General features: G+C 42.0%; 1 protein-coding gene across 1 annotated transcript in view; it reads right to left on the bottom strand.

Annotated features, from left to right (window-relative positions):
- The window catches only part of trabd2b (TraB domain containing 2B), a 66,207-nt gene extending 48,728 nt beyond the window's left edge, over positions 1-17,479 (bottom strand). The window contains exons 1-2 of the mRNA XM_020647624.3: positions 16,841-17,479; positions 13,705-14,274 (exon numbers count right to left, since the gene is read on the bottom strand). Of these exons, the coding sequence (XP_020503280.1) occupies positions 13,705-14,274; positions 16,841-16,954 (684 nt within the window). The 5' untranslated portion in view covers positions 16,955-17,479. The remainder of the gene's footprint in view (positions 1-13,704; positions 14,275-16,840) is intronic.
- Between the last annotated feature and the right edge of the window lie 3,100 nt (positions 17,480-20,579).

The following is a 20,579-nucleotide window of genomic DNA, read 5'->3' as shown; positions in this document are numbered from 1 at the left end:
GCACAGAGCTGACAGGGGCATCAGAAAGCAATAACTTTGTCTGCTTACACACCGACTTTCTCCCGCCAAGTTAAACTCACATGTCTGTCTGTTCCTTCAGCTTGAAACACTAATGTACTTGAGCTAAATGGGACAGTGTCTTTCTTTTCTGTATATTTAAGGGCTTATAATTACATCTTAACAATGAAGTTTCCCTGAATACCCTGAGCAATTCTCAGAGGAATCACAGGGTCTTGGAAAGGACAGTTTGACATTTTGGATAGTAAAATTACTTACTTCCATTCTTACTGTGTGGCAGATGGCAAGTTTGTCTCTCTCATGCCTGTGGGTTTGTAATGGCAAATAAGGGCTGGAAGTGGGGGGAAACCTTTAGCCAGCAAGTCCACCAACCAGCATATCTTATTAATATTTAATACTAGAAGACATCTTCCTAGTAAGAAATAGTACAACTTTTTACACTCTATTCTTCCATGAATAATAAGATAAGAAGTTTTTATAGATACCTATACGTAGATGTGCTGATTAGTGGATTTTTAAAACTAAAGACGGAGCAGAGGTGCTTTCTCAATATCTTGTCTTCATGCTAAGCTTAGCTGATTTGTGGCAGGCTCTAGCCTAAAACTTTGTATTTGTCATTAAACTACAAGCGTAGAACTGTAACATTACCTCTAATGACATAATTAAGATGTAACTTTGTCTATGTGTGTATGTAAGCTGTCAAAGCTAGCCTTTTTGGATAGTAGCTGTGGGTTTGTTGGCGACTTCACCAAAATGTTGGTGCATTGATCCCCAGCTTCTGCAGTCCACATGTCGAAGTGTCCTTGGGCAAGACACTGGACCCAAAATAATAATGCTCATAATGACATAGCCAGCAGCTTGTGAATGCATAGAAATGGGATGAATTAATATGGATGGGCACTTACATTGCATCATCTGCCATCAGTGAATGAATATGCGTATGAATGGGTGAATGTGATATGTAGTGGAAAAGCACTTTTAGCACTCAGTCAATTTACTATTTTAACATTTGTCAAACATTTGTCAAAACATGGCTGATCACATGTTAACCACCCGTTCATTTTGTGAAGTGGTGCAGTAAAGTGTTTATGGTGGAAACCAGGATTTGTGTCTTTGAGTGTCCTTAGACACCTGCAGGTTTGTAATACATGAGTGTAGTGAACCTATTTAATCAGGCATTTAAGCATTCACAATTAAGCATTGCAAATGAAGGAAATCAGCCTTTTTCAGAGCACGTGTAATTGCATTTCTAGATTTAAAGGAAGAATGTGCAACTTTTTGATCCAGTAGATGTCGCCCTTGAGCACCAGCATGAAACCAAAACAAACTGCTGTTTGGCGACAACACTGAATCCTCCGCTCTCCTACAGCGACACACCTCCAACCCCTCTACCCTAGCGTTTGCACAAAGGAGTTATCAAATTGGAACGCACCATAATTAAGCACTAAGTGCAAGCGTCGGACAAAATTGTCTTTGTCTCGAGCTGCATTGTTGTGTTGGCAGGAAATGGTAGCTCCTTAGTTTGCTGGTAGCTTCACATTGAGTGTACATTTACATGGAATGACCATTTATGTGACATTCAAATAAGCATTGAGTACAGTATGTTATTCTTCTTTTCTGTTGTCCCTCACAGCTTTTACACGCAAGAGGATGAGCCCGCCGGCCTACCCGTCCATGTTAGCACAATGTAAATACGGCTCAGACAACATCACAGACAGCGGGACTCGCTCGTCACACTCATTGCAGACAGTCATGACTCACAGAGTTATTTACGGAGGATGTACTTGATTTCTGCTATATCTATGTGTAAAAATGTTGTACATTCTGCCTTTAAGCGCTAAAGATTCCCCACATGCCAATGACAAGAAACTTGTCTGTGACCATGTCAATCACCCCACCTGTTCTCAATTAATACAGGTTTAAATCCATCAAACCGTTTCCAACAAAATCCCACATCTGTGATTCACACAACACACACATTCAACCTCGGTAGTCCCTCAGGCTGACATGTTTCCCCGCTAATCTGTTTGCACAACTCTGGTGTGACCGCAGGCCAATTACACATCGTCACATGATGCACACCCGCAAGAACAAGGAAGAAAAATGAGCAAGGAGCCACGCAGTGAGAGACACTCTTTCTTAACTTCTCCCTAACGCACACCCCCCACCCCCCACCTGGACCCTCTGCCCCATTCTCCTTCTTCTCCTGGCTCTCTTACTCGTCCCTCCCCCTCCCTCCCAACCTCAATCCCCCCACTCAGTTTGTGGCTGTAATTACAGCTGCCCATCATTTAGACTCCCTAAACATCGGCACCCCTCAGAGACCACAGTCCCGCTACAGCTCTCTGAGTAAATTTGATTTCTCATCTCATTTACATTCCATAAACTCTGCCATATGTTTGATATTATGTTTAAACTGTTCCAGTGGACGCCAACAGAGTGTATGCCTTGGGAAAGGTAGAAGAGCTGTGATGGAAAAACTGCGCTGCTGACTGGCAGGTGAAATTGGCCGTGATGAGAGCAAGCAGGAGGGGAAAAACTCAGAAAACCAAAAGAGAAGAAGAGAGAGGAGCTTCACAGCAGCATACTTGATTTTTTTTTGTCATTGTTGTCTTTTTTATTTTGGCACAGAGGAAACTGTTGAGTGCAGAAAGTAAGAGGTTTCCTGTGTTATTGTTGCGTTTCTCTTTTCCAGAACCCCCAAAATGAACAGTTTAATTTTCCCTTCCTCACTTTCCCTTCTCACCTGAGTTCTGTGGGGGTTATTCTGCTTCTCCACAATTCCCTTGTGTCTCTGTTCGTCAAATTCTCTTTCTCATAATCCCTTTTTATATTTCTTTTTTTTTTTTCACTTCGTCCTTGCTCTCGTGGAAAGGATTGACCAGGTCACACGTCAACTGAAGGGCAGCCAACTTTATCGTGATTTTTTTTAAATCCATTTTACATGCCAGATGGAAAGGAGTCACAAAGTTATTTCACATAAGATTCTGGAAAGTTTGCCAAATAGTTCAGTAAATTATTGTGACATTACATTAGTGTACTTTCCATCTCTGTCTTGATATATATCGAACCCGTTTTAAAGTGGGGAAAAAAGCCCTGAAACCATCCAGGTACTCACTAAACCTTTTATCTGGACAAACCAAATTTGCAAAGACTTATTGAATCTAGCCAAGAAATGGAGAAAGTCATGTTCAATAGGAGCTCGGGGGAGGGAGTGGGGGTTAAGAGAGGGTTACTGGGGCTTCAGCCAAAGGGATGGGGTCATCTAGAGGGCAAGGTCGAAGGCAACCAGCTCTCTCAGTCAATCCGGCTCAGAGAAAGCTCTGGGAACTCTTAATTTGAAAGGTGAAACAGAGGTCTGAATGTGCAAATGTCTGAAATCCCTTGAGCTGATATGGGCACACTGGGGCAAAACATATTTATAGATCAAGGCTGAAAGATTTCCATTAGGGCTACAGTCACATAAGGCAGCTGCTGGTTTGGGATCAGTTTTGAAATGTTAGTATTTGCTTCTTTTAGAATAAGTTGGACTGGCTGTGAAAGCAGCCAAATAACTGGGAATCAGGCCCTCCAAGATTTCAACGGCTTATTCTGAAAATGCAGGTTTTGGTGATTGAGGCTTTTTTGGGTGTAACAAAATACACATCCACTATGAGCAACTGGGACAGCACTCACATACTGAATAGATACCAAAAGGCATCTATTGGATGGGCCAGTTGTCTTTCATCATCATTCCCATTCAATTTAATGCCAAACAAAATGTAAAAAAAGAAAAAAGAAATTAAACTACAGAACATAGCCATTGAATGCTAATTTTCCTCAGGGGTGGGATAATTTCACTGGGGTTGTTTTTTTTCTGCTTGAATTGTTGTGATCATACATTACAACTTTCTTGAGGGATTAAATGATGTGTTTCTGATGAGGGTTATATCATCAGAGATAGATGACGGTGCAGGCTATAGGATAAAGAGTCATGTGACAGAGAACAGACCAACATTTTTTCAGAATGGGGCCTCGAACTGTTTGACCTGCAAAGTTCAATGTTTGTGCATTTACTTATCTCTGAAGTAATCTACCCCTGCAAAACTATTTGTGCTTGTACCAGAGCATCTTTGTCTAAACCCTTGTTAAAGGAGCCAGAGCTAGTCTACTGCTTCCCTGTCTCTTGCTTTCCAGGCTGTCTTTGATATGTTTACCAAATCATCCATAGCCCTACTTCTGCCTTCTTTTTCTATCTTCCTTATTCACTTCTGGCCTTTCCTGTCTCCCTGCTTGTTCAACTGAGAGGGAGTCGTAGATGGAGAAGTGTGTAACGGGTGTCCCCGCTCCCAGTTGCACAGAGGGGGGGGGGGGAGAGATAGGACGGCTGACAGAATTTATGTGCTCCCTAATAAAGTTTACGAGTGGAGCCTTGTTTCAAGAGCTCCAACCTGCAGTTTTCGCTTTGGTCAGAGAGTTTGGGACCAGCTTCAGGGCCCTGTCTTGCTTTCAGTTAGTGACACACACAAAAAAACTGTTTTTTTTAAGTTAAGCTATAGCTTTATTTTTGAACAAGCATGAAATCATTCCTTTACAAGGCCAAGTATGAATTTCACTGCTTCCTTTCAATGACTAAGAGTAATTTAGCACGGGCTCACCTGTTCCAAACTTGAGTCTTGAGGCTTATATTTTACTGACATTTAATTATGTCAGTGGTTGAAGCCTTTATGATGCTGGGAATTCTGATGATGGGAGTACAGAGCGCTTAAATAACAGTCATTGCTTATATTTGTCATTCTCAGCTCTACCATTTGCAGAGTTAGAGTTAAAATGATCTTGACTCATGCTGCACGGTGATTAGTGGTCTAATAATAAATAATTTCACACCAAAATCAACAAGATTATACTAGGTTTTAATATTGGGCAGATCCAAATGTGAAAATGCATGACACACTATTGCCAAATAAATTGCGTACATATTCCTCACAAGTCCAACTGGATAAACAAACGTAAAAAGCACAACTGACACATCATTATTTTCTTGAAGGCTTTTCCAGGTAAAAGCTGTGAAAGTGAAAATGAGCATTAACACGTAGGTCATGGGAGAGGAGGGGCACAGGAAGGTGAGAGGTGCAGGCGCTGGTTGTAAGCGGAGCTGAAGTGCTCCTCTGGGTTGTGTATAACGGGGACAGGGCAGAGGGGGCACAGAGGACTCATGGCTCACATTAAAAGCAGGTTCAGTGAGAGTGCCCCACTAATGCTACCTAAATCTCGACAAGCCGAGCTTTCACAACACAAATACACATGTGCACACAGTTGGTCTCGCACCTATATGAATGTTGGCCGCTGGTGTGTGAGAGGTGTGTTAGTATGTGTGGCTGATGTCACAGGCAGGCTGGGACTGAGTTCATCTCAGACCACAGAGCGTCTGACATGGAAAATCACATGCCATGGTGTACTGGCAATCCTTTTTTCCATGTTCACCCATTCTGGGTAACATTGACACACCAAATTGTCTGGTTTCCTTTCAGGTTCCACTCTTTTGCTCTTAATATCTGTGAGCACCTAATGGCAACCTTAGGTGTTAAAAAATACAGTTCCTTGAGTGTGCTGGCTCAATAAACCAAAGACTCTCCTTTTGGTCCCATTTTTAATGTTTACAGCCTCTTACAATAAAATATGTCTATATCTTATATCTTAATTGTTAAAAACTGTTCATTGGGGGATTTGTTTTTATTACTCAATGGTTTTGATTATATTATGGCTAACAGTTAAAGATAATAAGAAGCCTGGCTGATTTGGCTGATAGGCTAGACATTGTTGTTGTTCGCAATGAGGCTAGGCTTAAATTAACTCAATCCTGTTACTGTCCTTGACACAAACTCAACAGGCTTTATGTGTGTTGGTTATATCATTTGGAGTCTGCTATCTTGATTATGAGCTAGATGAGTTAGATGGGTGTGTTTCAGTAAGATATTTATTCAGCATTCCTCAACTCCACCCTTTTTCTCTCAATTAGCTGAGTTTAAGTCAACATTTACAATTTGGTGCCCGGCATCGTTGGGCTTCATATCGCTGTTTTTATACTGCCTATATTAAGAAATATTAAACTGTATTTTTATGGCTGAAGTATTTTTATATTTAATTCTTTAGTGGATGTCAGTTGCCAATTGTTAAGTCAATGTTTATGGATAAAGTTGTTCCCACAGCACTCCTTAGAAAGAGGAACTTTTCTTCTCAGGTAGTTGTTGGCTTCAGTGGTGTCAGCACATGTTGTATGCTTAGCTTTGACTTGTCTCATTTTTACCAAGTAGTTTTTTTTTTACCTAAACAATGATCCCCTAACTTCAACATGTATTTTCCTCTGCCAACATTAGCCCTGTTTAGTCAGAAAAGTCAGTTTCATTTGGCAATATGTTATGTGAAAGGGTGATTTTGGGATGGGGATGATAAATGGTGTTGTCCAGCCAATGGGGGCTTAACATTAAAATGTATAAATGGGTTTTTAGAGCAAAGTTTGTAATTAAATATTTTGCTCTTGAACTTGCAGGAATCAGTAAGGAAGATATTGTATGAGGCCACCTTAACTATAATGTAAACCCAACTACCTGACATACTGTAATAATTACAATATCCTCAAAATATGTCCCTTCTATGTATATGCAAAATGAAAACTGCTGTGCCACATTTAAGCCTCATCCCAAAATTAAAATCAGATAAAAAAAAACACCAGGGAAGAATTGTATTTAAATGATAACAGGAAAAGAAAAGCTTGACCCTTAGCAGCACCACATCACATGGCCGATCCATACAAGGATCCTAACAAAGGTTATAAAACTATGACATCCCAAAAGACAACAACATTCCAGAGGGGCCAAGAGGGTCTCTGAGGAAATCAGTCAGTCACATTCCTGTCTGTGATCAATCAGCCTCTGGCCCAGACAACCTGAGATTAACCTCAGCCTGCCTGGAAACTACCTGCCCTTCCCATAGGCAACAACCTCCAGCTCTACAAAATTTACTGCTTTTTCCTTGTTGTGATGACCAAACATGTCATGTAGAAATATAACGTGTGTGTCTTTGAGATTATCTGCCTTCAGGAAAACATCATTTGCTTCTCTGCAATTTTCCACTATTTGGATGACAAAATAATTACACAGAAACAAAGTACAATTTAAGTGTGTGTGAGAGTGTGTGTGTGTGTGTGTGTGTGTGTGTGTGTGTGTGTGTGTGTGTGTGTGCGCGCGCGTGTGTGTGTGCTTGTGTAGGCGTTCACAGAGCAGCCAGCTTTGGTCCTTATTTGAAGGGAAGATTACTGCGGAGTGACGATGGATCCGCAGTGTGATTTGAGACCGTAACAATTGAAGTAGAAAGAAACGTTCATTTTCTCCACCACAGGGAGAATGTGGGCGAAGGAAGTAGAGAAAGATTTGGCACATTGTACGCCAAAGTATGGAAGAGCACTCTGACCCGACACTCTTTACTCACTACCTCAGTCACACTCAGGTCAGTGACAATGTGGTGGAGCCATTAGCTCAGGTCTCTGAGGTACTGAACTTGGAGCGGAAGAGGGTTGTGACCTAAAGACAGAACAGTTGGTTTATAGAGGAGCAAAAGAGATCACACTGAAGTTGAAAGTTTGCAGTTGTTTAATTAAATCAAGTTCTGGAGAATATTGGAAAAAAATAACTTTTGTTTTGAAGCCATGTCCATCAGTTAATGCAGGCGGCTGTACCCCAATGAGTCTGGTTCTACCTGAGGTCTCTGTTGAAGGGAAGTTTTTCCTTATTTGTGTACTCCTAGAAGCCCTAAGTAGACATGCATTCATACATTTTATTTACATGCTCAATTTTCCCACTCATTTTCTTGTTATCTCTGGATGACAAAGCTGGTTTTACTATTATAATGGATTCATGTTTCATCATTTTCTCACGATAAAAAAGCAGGTTTTCTTGTGATAACGGGATCATCGTCAAGAAAAACAAAACAACATGCTGTGATATACCAGACATGCCACGCTGCCATCGCCCACATTAATGAGGTAAGTAAAGCCTTTTTACTTTCGCAACTCTAGGGATATGGGAGGAATACATAGAGACCTCGAGAAAACAACCAGAAATGACTCATAATCACAGAAAAACATAAGAAGTAAGATGTATGGGTGCATGTCCGTTAATGGCTTCTGTAGACTTCTGTTGGGTCTATCAACATATTTGGTAATACAACAACATTATGGTCTAGATTCTCTTTATGTCAAGTTTCATGAGATAACTTATATCTTCACAAAATGACTGGTTTGTTGATTTAACTTCTATTTCAACAGAAGAACTTCAAAATTTGGTTGAATGACTTACTCTAGAGATTCATCATGAAAGTAGTGTTGACTCAAGTTTTCCAGTTAAGAACACTTTTAAGTTGTTGCACTTTGTTTAAGTGGAACATTTCTCATAGCAACAGTGCTCCAGGTTCCTGTCAGCTCCTGTTTGCTCTCTGCTTTCAACCTCAATCACAGCTGTAACGTTTTTTGTTTTTTTTCTGATACCTTATGTTCCTCACAAAATATGAGTCCGGTAAATGATATTATGAAATTTTGATTTATTCAGTTGTCAGGTGCACAGTGCCCTTTTCACGCCATGCATTCCCTCCATATCGCTGTCAGCCTGCAGTTTTCTGGCCAGCACATAATTGCCTAAGTGCTTCTGGATGGCAGCAGGCTATTTGGTCATTAAGGGGACCTATTAAGTCATTAGTGCAACAGTGGGACTGCCGTCTGCCTGCCGACAGCACCAGATGATCAACCCTGATACGTGTTGCCTTGCAGTTTTCCACATATTTGCACAGGTAATTATAGCTTAGATGTGAAACAACCTCAGATGTCACGCTTAAAGAGGGGATACACATCGCCAGCTCACTTTAAAGGTGATCTACTCCTCCCCTTCTCCTCCTCTTTTTCCACTTGGTGTGTGTGTGTGTTGTGCAGATGAGCAATGGGTTAGCACTGGGACAGTCAGAGCGTCGGGACATTTCGGAGAGAAGGATAGTGAGAGAGAAGGAGTTAGCAGATCTTCAAAAGGAGTGAAGAAGTCGGAGTAAAGAAGAGCAGAGTGCAGACAAAGAGTTGCTTTTTCCATCAGCCAAACTGTGGCCAACATATCGTTTCAAACCCAAACTTACACACCCGACAGGGAATGTAAATATTTGGATATGGGCAAGGTTGGATGTTAATTCCTTGCTTTAAAGATGTCCTGTTTAGGTGAACACGGTCCAAAGAACACAAAGCAAAGTATTCAGCATGATTTGATACGACGCATGAGAATCTTATTTTGATTTCGGTACTGCTGTTTCTCATAGCAACCCTCACCCAGCCTTAAGGAGACATTCACTACCCTGGGCTCACGATATTTGATTCACCGCTTACCATAAATGCTCATCAAATCACTGACATGCACAGCCAAAAACCTCTGGGTATGTAAAGAGAGAAACATTCCTCCTTGTACATGTGTGCAGTATTTTACTTTTAATGTTTTACTTTCTAAGTCTGTACTGATTTGTATCCTAAGGCCATATGCTTTGAATTTGAAAACCAAAGAAAATACAAATCAAATTGAATTGAATATCTTGAAGAGTAAAATTGAATGTTGGGAAGCATCGACTATGTGGGTCCTAACACAGTTAAAGGGAATATCTCTGGCCCAGACACTGTGTGTAAATTCTGTGGTTGCTGTCCCAGCACTTTTCTGTATAAATTTTCATAAACACACATTTTGTAAACTCTAACTGTCAATACAGTTCGTATTATTTTACTATGAATAAGTACACCATTGTGCTATTTCGCTCACATCTTCAGGACTTAAAGTTCCCTGTTTTGACCACAGCATTGAAGCCAAGGCATCAGCACAACAGAGTCTCCACCTGACGTCTCCTCCAGCAGATGGATGGTACAGGGGGGTCAGCTGATTAAAATAGACCTGTCAGGATGTCACTGAGGCAGTAAACAGAGCTCCCTCCTGCAGAGAGGAAACCAGATTCTGTCACCTACCACCGTCCCATCGCTTAAAATCTTTACCAGCTCCCCTCTTCAGACCTGAGATGACAACTCTGGCATGCCCTGACATTCAGCCACTTCTCTCTCTCTCTCTCTCTCTCTCTCTCTCTCTCTCTCTCTCTCTCTCTCTCTCTCTCTCTCTCTTTGTTCTCTTTAACACACATACATTCAGTTTTAAAACATGTCATAGCACAAAATAAATCAAGCTGATGGAAACTCCTGCTTAGGAGTTGAACCCGCTCCTCTATCTGATCGGGCGCTGCTTGCCTGCTCAGCAGTGCCCAGACTGACCCCAGCAGACTGCCAGTCTCCTCACCGCTCTGCTGCTCCCCTACTCCACCACCACCACCTCGCGCCGTGACCCCTGACCCCTGCCCAGGAGACAGGCGCCACCGATATGATGCAATTTCTCTCCGACATGGGCCAGTGGCCTCGGCTGCAATGCGACCCAGGGAAAATAAATATAGGTGTTTATTTGGTGGGATTGAGCGAGGCCCACAGACGGCAGCAAGCTCCACATGTCCCAAAAGCAGCGTTGCACTACACAGATTTTGTTCCCCATCTTAAAAGCAATAATATTTAACATCTAGATGAACTAGAGTTGTCGCTATACCAGAATTTTAAAATATTCCAAATGATGCTCGTTAAAATTAAACAATATGGAAACATGTTTTGTTAGTACAGCAATGAAAATAGAAGTCCTTGGCACCCAATATCAGGTTGGATTTTTTTGTTATGACCAGAAATTGCAAGTCAACTCTTTTACACTGTCTCTTTCACTTGCAGTAGCTTTTGGGTTATAAAATAACTTAAGATCTGACGTTTCTTAAGCTTCTGTACTTTTGATACTATCGATGACTAAAATAACAGAGACTGCATCATTTTGAAACACTGTATACAAAAGTATTGAAGTATCAAAAATGTTGACAACCTTAAGGTGCCTGTACCGTCAACACATTGAGCTACAGTGATGCAGGTGATGCGAAAAACCTTGCGAAACCTTACATCTTCAGATTTTTCAGATATTGTATCTACAAAAGCAGTCGATAGAGTACATTCCTGTCAAGTCCTGATGGGAGTTCATTGATCCAATCTTAAGGGAGATAATGTGTAGGAGTAACATAAAGTATTGGAGTCACTTCCTGGAGCTTTGGCTGCAACTTGCAGGATGTTAACAGACTTTCCTTTCTGCATCCATTTCTCACAAAGACTTTGGTACTGGCCAGCCCGCCCAGCTGTCAACCTACATCGGCCTCCAAAGAACTAGAGAAGAGCCATGCACCAAGAGCTGCCTTCGTTTCATGAACCTCTCACAAAGACATCCACACCTCGCTGTGGTTTTAAAATAACATACAGAGGTCTCAGATGGACAGAGTTCTTCTTCGACAACACTGATTGTTGATAGATTGCTCTCCACCTGTTTTTCCTTCCCTATCCTAGAGAGTGTTATCAACTTTACCTTTTTCCATCCAAAAACGACTTCCTGTTGACCTGGACTAGTGCCTCAGGACCGGATGTCTACCATCTGCAGTGGCACAACTGGGACCAGGTGGCTTTGAGAAACCTACAAGTGCGACACATGATGAATCACCTGTGTTCCTGAGCCCTTATGCAGAGGTCAGTGTTACAGGATATTGTAAGCAACTGATTTTATTGGGAACAAATAATATGTTGGGCCGTCTGGCTCTGGAACCTTTCCCAACTCAGATCTCTCTCTCTAAGCTTTGCTCATGTTTCAGATTAACGTTGGCGGTGAGATGACGCACATCAGTCTCCCATGCATTTTCAACCCCAGTGTTGCCTTTAAACTTTTTCTGCTTCCACAAATCAGGCTCTATCTCTGCCTTTCTCTCTGTGTCTTATTCTTCTGATTCCCACCCACACGTTTTGTCTTTGAGCCTTCCACTTTCCTTCCTTCTGACCTCATCCCGTTCACAGTCAAGCGTAAAGGGAATCAATCAGCCATTGTGTTCAGATTAAATCACAAATTATTATAATTGAGAATAATAGTTTCCATGTCAGTTTCAGTTCAGCTCTGAATTGTTCTCAAACAGATGGAACGAAGGGGTTGGAAGATTTAAGGTCCAAAGATTCTTGTACTATGACGGGGTGAGATTTAAGTTATCCATGGTCCAATTTTTGACTGATTTTTCATGGCAGTAAAACTGTTAACTGAATTTGAACACCTGTCTCGTAAAACTGTTACAATCGCTTGTAAATTCAGTGCATCCTGCCTGTTCTTTTCTCTGCCTGTTCTTTTCTCTTAAGATAGCTTATGACTTTAAAAGTGGAATAGGAGTTCTTAGGAGATATACGCACTTCTCTCCAAAGTTGGATACCCCTCTGCTACTACTAAACCCTTTTAGGATGTCATTTTAAACATTGTTGCTTTTAGGGGCAACTGCCAAGCCTGCCACACTAAATACAGATCAGTGCTACGGAAGTTTAAGTGAGACTGCTTTATAGTTTAAGAAGACATATGAGGCATGGAGAAGATAAGTAAACTACACATCTACAGGACATAACACACTACACAAATGCAAAGCTCTTAATGGCATTAGTGGCTCATTTCTTTGTTACTTAGCAGCACAGTGGGCATAGCTGAGCTTATTTCGAGGGGTAGTAAAGCTCTCAGCCATGTGCCGGGCATGCAGTGTGACTTTGACAGCGTAGTTAGGAGGTGCTGATGAAAGAGGAGAGGCTGGGAGCCCACTGCCTCTCAAATTAGCCCCTCCGACATGTCACATGGAAGCTTAGTCCCTCAAAAGATTCCGTTGCACTACACCACCAGTGTGCATGTACGGAGCCTCGCGTTTTTTTGTAATATGCCTTCATGTGTGGCGCACCATGCGTGCACAGCACATGTGTTGGGTTGCGCATGAGTACACATACTGAGATGTTTTCCTTCTTAGTGTAAATCAAAGGTTTTATCAGAACATAAATAAGAAAAGAGCCTCCTCCTCATGCTGTCAAAGCTGATCACAGATATTTGGAGGACCTCCCACACATCCATCTTGAGCTTAGATTACCTCCAACTTGCTAATACTCGTTAAAAAAATCATGTTCCCTTGTTTTCTTGTTCATCAAACAATAAATTAAAGATGTATTAAAGATTTTCCCCAATGTTTTTTTCATCAGGTCAGTTGATTAAGTCATTTTGTTCTTCTGCCAATTGACTGTCTATGTCCAAGTTTGCAATACCGCCAGACTGTCTGTATTAATGAATGCGAGATCTGTGCACTCCTCTCATCTTCTCTAATCTGTTCTGCATGTGCCGTGCTCAACCTGACACCCTCAGTGCAGATTCAGCCGTTGAGCATGTTTGTTTAGTGAGGTGGATGGACATCCATAACCATAAAGCTGTCTCCAGAAGAAAGGTTTTAATCACTTTTTTTTCCCCTCATATTGTCTTCTCCCACATTCTCTGACTGTTTTTCTCAGAGTGGGTGCAACACCAAAAAGCTGTGCACACACTCAACCTTTCCAAGGATTTTAGAGCTCAACCTGCTGGTCTTATGAGGCGCTTTAGTACCAGCAGAATGAGACAGGGCATACAATTGTACATGTCCTCATACTCCCTCTATGCTTGGCTTCTTTGCCCAATTTATCCAGTAGTGTACATTCAGGGAATCAAAAAGGACAGAAGTATTGAGTCCTCTTACCTGAGAGAAGTTTAGCCCATTCAGGGGGTGGCACTGCTCCTCCACCCGCTCCACAGCCCCCGTCGTCTTCCCCATCCTCTCAGCCTCTTGAGCCAAAAACAGATCCAACACAGGAGTCCCCCTGGATCTTACGTCCCACTCCGTCAACGAGTTCACCATCAGCATCACCCACACGGGCCTTTTTCTCTCCCAGTTCCCTGCGATGGCATTGAACAGGTAGTCAGCGTACAGGCCGCGTCCTCGCTGGTCTGGGGTCATCCAGTAGGGCATCATGTGTTTCACGTAGTCGAGGTGGCGTTTGAGGCGGCGGTACAGGTCTCGAGGTAGCAGCGTCTGTAGGTTCTCCCCGTGGGGGAGCAACTGGCAGCTGGTCAGCTTGGAGATGGTCAGAGGGTCGGTCAGGTCCAGCTCGAAGAAAACGTTGCGGCTGTTGTGGAAAGCTCGCTTCGACTGATCGGGAATAAAGTCCCAGACTCGGGTGTAGGGCACGTGGATGGTACCGAATAAGTAAGAGGGTGGATGAGGAGGCGGACGCTTGACCCTCCATAGGAAAGAGTTCATGTCACTTTGCTGGGAAGCAGGAAGGAAAGGAAAGAACAAAACATCAAAACCATCATGTCAGATCAATTCAGCATGTCTCAAAACCAAAGCTGACACTTTTCTCCTCTGTTGTTGTTTACTGGCTCATATTCCCGGGTCAACAAGTTAAAGCTTGAAATACCATCTTAAGATGACAGCAGGGGGAATAATACTAAGTCTATGTGCATGGGGCTGTGTTACAAGGGCTGCTGTGGTGCAGGCAGGGGGGTTTATAGAGGGGCCTTCTGGACTGTAAACAGACCCCCGTGTATTGTTGAGGTGCATACCTCGTTTGCCAAAGCTTCTTTCGGCCTGGAAAGTATTTTCAAGGCTGAAGTGCAAATATACAGCACTGGAGCTCATAAAAGCCAAAAGCTGACAGTAACCTGCTCACAGTCATGACCCCACAATGATTCTTTTGTTTGTTTGTTTTTTACACCAGAGCAGGGATATCTGCTGCTGAGAGTTTTAAATGCAGCACAGTTTTGTCCTTTATGATTTATATTACAGGAAGTGTTTGTCTAGTGCGGTTATCCTTACACAAAACAACGTCCCAATGGAAATTAAATTAAATGAGCGTGAGGCCATATTGCATACAAAATATGTTTGTTATTAAGTACACATGAAAATGTGCTTTGCATGTGCAAAGACTTTGATGTTGGCATTATTTAAATTTGAAAAAGACTTATCTTTCATAAACAATATCAGACTTCTGGCTTTTGAGACATTCTGTAATCTGCCATGTGAGGGATGAAACCCATTACTGTAAAATAAAGTTATTCTTGGTAAATGTTTATTCCTAAAATTTAATCAAGGTTTCCTTCAGCTGTGATCCAATTGGGTTGCACTGCCAAAGTAAACTGTTGCTGCCAAAGTGAGTAAAGTCATCTTGTGGGATGTTCTTTTAACATCACAATTAACTAAAAACGAACTTGCAGAAATTTCTGGCAGAATCTGGTTCTACAGAAAGTAAATTAAAAGGGCTGTATTTAATTTGAGACCATTTTTTCCTTGCAGATAAAATGAAAAGGTTAAACAGTAGTTTCTCGGTTTTTCACTCAATTTCCAGTCTGAGGGCATTAGGCGCATTAACATCCTCAGTCATAGCCTACCTGACAAAGCAATAGGATATAGCACATCTTTATTGTGCATGGCTGTTAACCAGCAACCAGGCGCTTAGGCCAACCCTAAAAGGAAGACTTCTCGACATGGAAAGTGTGGTCGGGTCCTCGGAGAGTTAAGATCCCCTCTGCTACAAGCTCCATGGACGTTCTCTGGGAGCCTTGACGCGCGGGGCTGCGTTTTTATGGGGGTAATTACTCCTAACAGAAAACAGAGACCACTGTACTGACGCATTACAAATCACATGAAGCGAAGGAGCTCGACGTCCTCAGTGATCTCTGACAACAGATCCATTATCCGCACACAGGACGTAAAGAAACAAAAGCCTGTGATCTTCTAACGGCTCCCTTATGATGAGTGTCACATTTAAAAACGTGCCTTATGCTGCGGAGGTCGTTTGTGTTGGATGTGATGTCTGCAGTCATGAGTTTGATTGACTTTTTCCCCTTCATGTGGAGGCGGCGTGAGGGAGGCAGACAGACAAACAGACATACTCAGTGAACTGGCTGCTCTGCTCTGCTCTGCTGCACTTCCTCCCGTTAAGAATTCAAACCACATCCATCATTTTACCAATACGCCCGATAAATGTTTTTAAAGAGGCCGCGTGCTGCGCTTAAACACGATCGCGTGTGATTTTTCGGTGAGAGTCTCCCAAATGAAGACAAGTCACCCGTGGGTGTTCCCCACTTCCCATTTGACACATAAACAGCCATAAAGTTGGCGCGTGGTAACGATTAGGCCTACTTTTGGCAACTGCTTTCATTTAAAGCTTGGATCTATTCAGTAAATTTATAGACCAGTAACAATATACCTGAACTCCAAGTGTAATGATAAATCAGTTAATTTTATAATTATCGTTGCAGTATAGAGAATAAAAAAATCAGGATATCTAATAATATTTATTATAATGATGATGAAGATTATTATTATTATTGCATTAGTTATTCACTTCCGTTTTTACAAGGATTCCACATTAACCAAGCAATGAAACATGTTTCATTTTCTGCCTATCTTGTATTTTTTTATCTTATTAGGCTTCTGTTTATTATCAAAGGACATAAAATGTATTTATTATTATTTATTTATATTTCAAATGTCGTAAGAGGCTAACCTTTGACCTCATATTAGACTACAGCACAAAATGATATGAGATATAATTCTCCCCTCTTGCTGTAAGAGCCCTATATATATATATATATATATATATACCAATATGTCTATTTAATAAAATAGCCTATAGATTATTTTTCAAAATAAAAGTAATTTAAGTATCCTACAATTCAGAGTCCTTTAGAGAACAAGTGTCCCTCAGTTGTGTAAGCTCGATACCAAACAGAAAGGGTCGAACTCAAATCTATATGAGGGGTCGATCACGCGTTCATCTTACTAGAACATTTGTGTTCTTGTCTTGATGACAAGGACAATTTTGACTCACCGACTTCGGTGCGTCGCACTGCTTCGGTCTGTCCGGTCGGCCTGCGCCCCAGGGTGCCGCTTGGTGCAGGAGAGCGCTCAAGAAGACCACGGTGAACCCAAGCAGGCAGACCATCGTGTCGAGGTGACAGGACACTCCTGACAGTCAGCTCTCAGAGTGTTTCTCACTTATTTCTCCTCTTCTCGCTCTGCCCTTGTTTCTTTGAAGAATAAAAAAAAAAAAGTTACCGGTGGCCTCTTGGCTCACATGTGCACCTCGGCTGGAGGACCATTCCGCCTCTTTGCTTTTCCCGACTCTCCCCGCGGCTCAGTTTCCTTCTTTCTAAGACTTTCTCTCTGCCTGCACCGTACAGTCCTGAAGCACGAGTTGAAAACTCTTTGGAGAGTTTCTTTGCTCTGCTCCCAAAGTTTGGAGCGTCTCTTACTGGGAAAGAGAGGGAGGTGGGACGGTTTGAGTTCCCCCCCTTACCCAACACACACGAACACACACACACACACACACACACACACACACACACACACACACACACACACACACACACACACACACTCAAACTCACACACACATCCAACTTAGAAGGAGGGAGCAGGTTCAGAGCGGGATGACAGGTTTGCGTGAGTAAAGCTGCACAAGAGAGAGCCAAAGAAAGTGAAGAGAGAATGAAAGTTCTTCTAATGTTCAAACAAAGTCCCATGAGGAGAGTTTGGATATTGCCTCTGTCAGCATGGTCGTTCCCCTATAAGCCAGAATTTCAGATTGATTGCGAGAAGATTGATAAGTTATTTCTACAGGTGCTCGGTAGTTTATTTTTTATTTTACATGTTTATACTTTTTAAGACAACAAATTAAGACTTGTTTTATATTGACTGAATAAAATAAAATCTGGATCCGATTTGTTTAATTGCAGTAAACATTTGCAGCTTCAAGATGTTCAAGACAAAAAAAAAAGGAATAACAACATTCAGAGGACTTTATTTTGTAGTATTTTAAAAATCACCTCATTCAGCTCATGTATGGCCGTTCTCTGAAAGTTTATTATACTTTCTTGCATGGTTCTCACCATAATTCTGATGTGTGTGATATTTTTCCTCATTGCATAATATAATTGGGATTATTTACGGATCACTTCAAAGAAAAACTGCAAACTAAAGTGCAGAGTCAGTTACTCAGGTGGAATAACACAGGCAGCCTAGAGTTAAGTTTATTTCAGGTTTCAACAGAGTCATTTAAAAGATGTATAAGAACAATCTTTCATATGCTGTCATGTGTTTCCTCTTCAGGAGGATTACATTTATCTCTGTCCGTCTCTGTTTACAACCCTGCAGTGAAACATTAGGGTGATGCCCGTGTTGCGGTATCGAGATCATCAGACCTTATGTGCATGATTGATGGTGACAAATAAACTGGCCTTAGTAAGGAAACTGTGGGACATGTTGTATTTATTTCTTTAGAATTGTTAGCCATGACGTGGAGCAGGGGAGTCATGCTGAGAGAAAGTGGCCCCTCTCTCTACGCAGGCCACGGTGTCAACACTCCACTACTCTGCTGTGACCTCAGTTATTGTCCAAGTGGAAGACAGTGTGACAGAGTCAAGTAGTGGGAAATTTATCATGGAGACCCCTCAAACAAGTGGCAGCGGGCCCCCTCCCTGCAGGCCAACGGCAGACAGACCTCAGACAAGCAACTCTTTGTCCTCGAAACATGTTCTCCCCTCCTCTCCACTCCTCTTCTCACCACTCCGAGCTCACTTTTTTGAACTGGGCAGCTTTGTAAGAAGCCCAGTCCCTGAGCGCTCATTGTATTTTCTGTTCAGATGAGGCAGATTGGGGCGTTTCTGCTGAGTCTCTTTGATCAGCTTGTCTTTAACACAGTTTCACGTTGTAAAACTGTGACACTTCTGCCCTTTGACCCTTTGACTTCTTTTGTTGGGCACCATTCATCACGCTTTTAGAATCTGAAAGGCTGGAAAGTCAATGTTTCTTTTGTTTTATATTTTTAATTGAATGCAGACTCAGATGGTTTTTAGATGCATGAAGAACTGTATAAAGGAATAACAGAGAAGACCCACACTGATCTAATTTAATCTTTTCATCCTCACTTCTCTGTTTCTCCTCTTTGTGTCTCTCTTTCTAAGACAGGTGTGGGATTTCAGTTAGCAGTTTCATCTGCTCTAATACGTCCACCTGTGGACTCAGGTACCTGCTTTAACCACACCTTGCAGAGGGGTTTTCTCTTTGAAGGTGCTTTTCCACATTCTTGGCCGGTTAGGAGACGGCTTATGAGCGGCTGGTTGCAGGAGATTCCTGGACGGGGGCCAATGCTTACAGCATAGTGCACATATAGCCGGGGACGAAAGACGACTTTAAAGTTAATGTTCTGTTAGCAGACCGCAGAAACGTTCACTTGCAGAACGCACATCTGGGGAGGCGTTACACAGAGAGAGAGAGAGAGAGAGAGAGAGAGGGGTTGAAAGAAAGAGAGTGCATTCAGATCTATAGGTATTTTTTAAAGTCAAAGTATTTCTGCAACAAAAACTAGCCCAAAATGATGTTTTATACCACATTGCAAAAATGTACATATTCATTTTTCATAAATATGCACATTATCTTACTGAAAGGAAAAACTACAGCAGTAGTTTGGTGGTAAAAGAAAAGAATGATGAGATCTCAGAAGTTTTTGTGGCCCTGAAGCTGCAAGGATCCTGTGTCCTGCTTCTCCTTGTGACTCCTCGGCTGCATGTCTGTTTGATTTTGTGCACGAGTCCTTCCATGAAACCCCCCAACATTAGCCCTCTGCCTCGGCATCATTACTCGTCTAATGATAGAGGTGTTACTTCTATTACAACTGCTACTGAGGCAGCTGCACCACATGAAAAGAAAATATGTACTATTAAAGAACTGAGGCTGCAAATGTGTTTGTTTGTTATGCACACAGGGACCCCTAGTGGTGGGAGGAAGAATTCAAAGCAGTGCGGTTTGGGTGAAGATAAGGATAGATGGCCTGAGGGCAGAATGATGGTGCTTCAAAGAATATGTGATTATGATGGATAATAAGAGGTGGCTGGTAGCTTTAGGCAGCACCCCACTGAACGCTTTCCTTCTCCTGTCTCTCTTCTCTGCTCACACACACAAACACACGCTCACTATCTTCACCCGTCTCTTGCTCAGGTTCCAATATCCTTTGTCCTGCTTTGAAGACGCCAAGGAATAATATTGACTTAGTCTCTGGTGAAATGTTATTGTGGTTTCTCTTTCCGGACGTCCTGGGGAAAATGACTTGGAAAGAAGGTGATAGAGGAGGAGAGTAATGTTAGGAGGTGGAAGATGTCAAACGATGTTAGAGGGGTTCCAAAATGAATCTGTTCAAGACATTCACATGAGCTTTAGGTAGAGATAGGTGGTACATGGAGTCAGCTAAATCAACCAGTATGAATCTCCTTAATACACACTGAAGAAGTACACTCTGATGTTGATACTGAAGATTGAGATTGAGATCTTCTCTTCCCGGTATCTGCAGTAACTCTGGCTGTTGGACTCATGTGGATGGCTATCTGTGTATCTTCATCCTCCAGAATGAGCAAAAGCAGGAGGGGAAACCAGGCAGCAAAATATAAAGAGGCAGGGGTCATTGCTAAGATTGCTTTTCTGGCAGCAATGTCTGAAATTAACTGTTTTATAAATTAGTCATTAGTCTAAGTTTTAACTGTTTTTCTTCATGTGGAACTATAAGAGTAGAATAT

This window comes from Labrus bergylta, chromosome 6 (genome assembly GCF_963930695.1).
Source record: "Labrus bergylta chromosome 6, fLabBer1.1, whole genome shotgun sequence".
Taxonomy (NCBI): Eukaryota; Metazoa; Chordata; class Actinopteri; order Labriformes; family Labridae; genus Labrus; species Labrus bergylta.
Note: the sequence above shows the minus strand (reverse complement) of the source record. Positions and strands in the feature narration are given on the sequence as shown.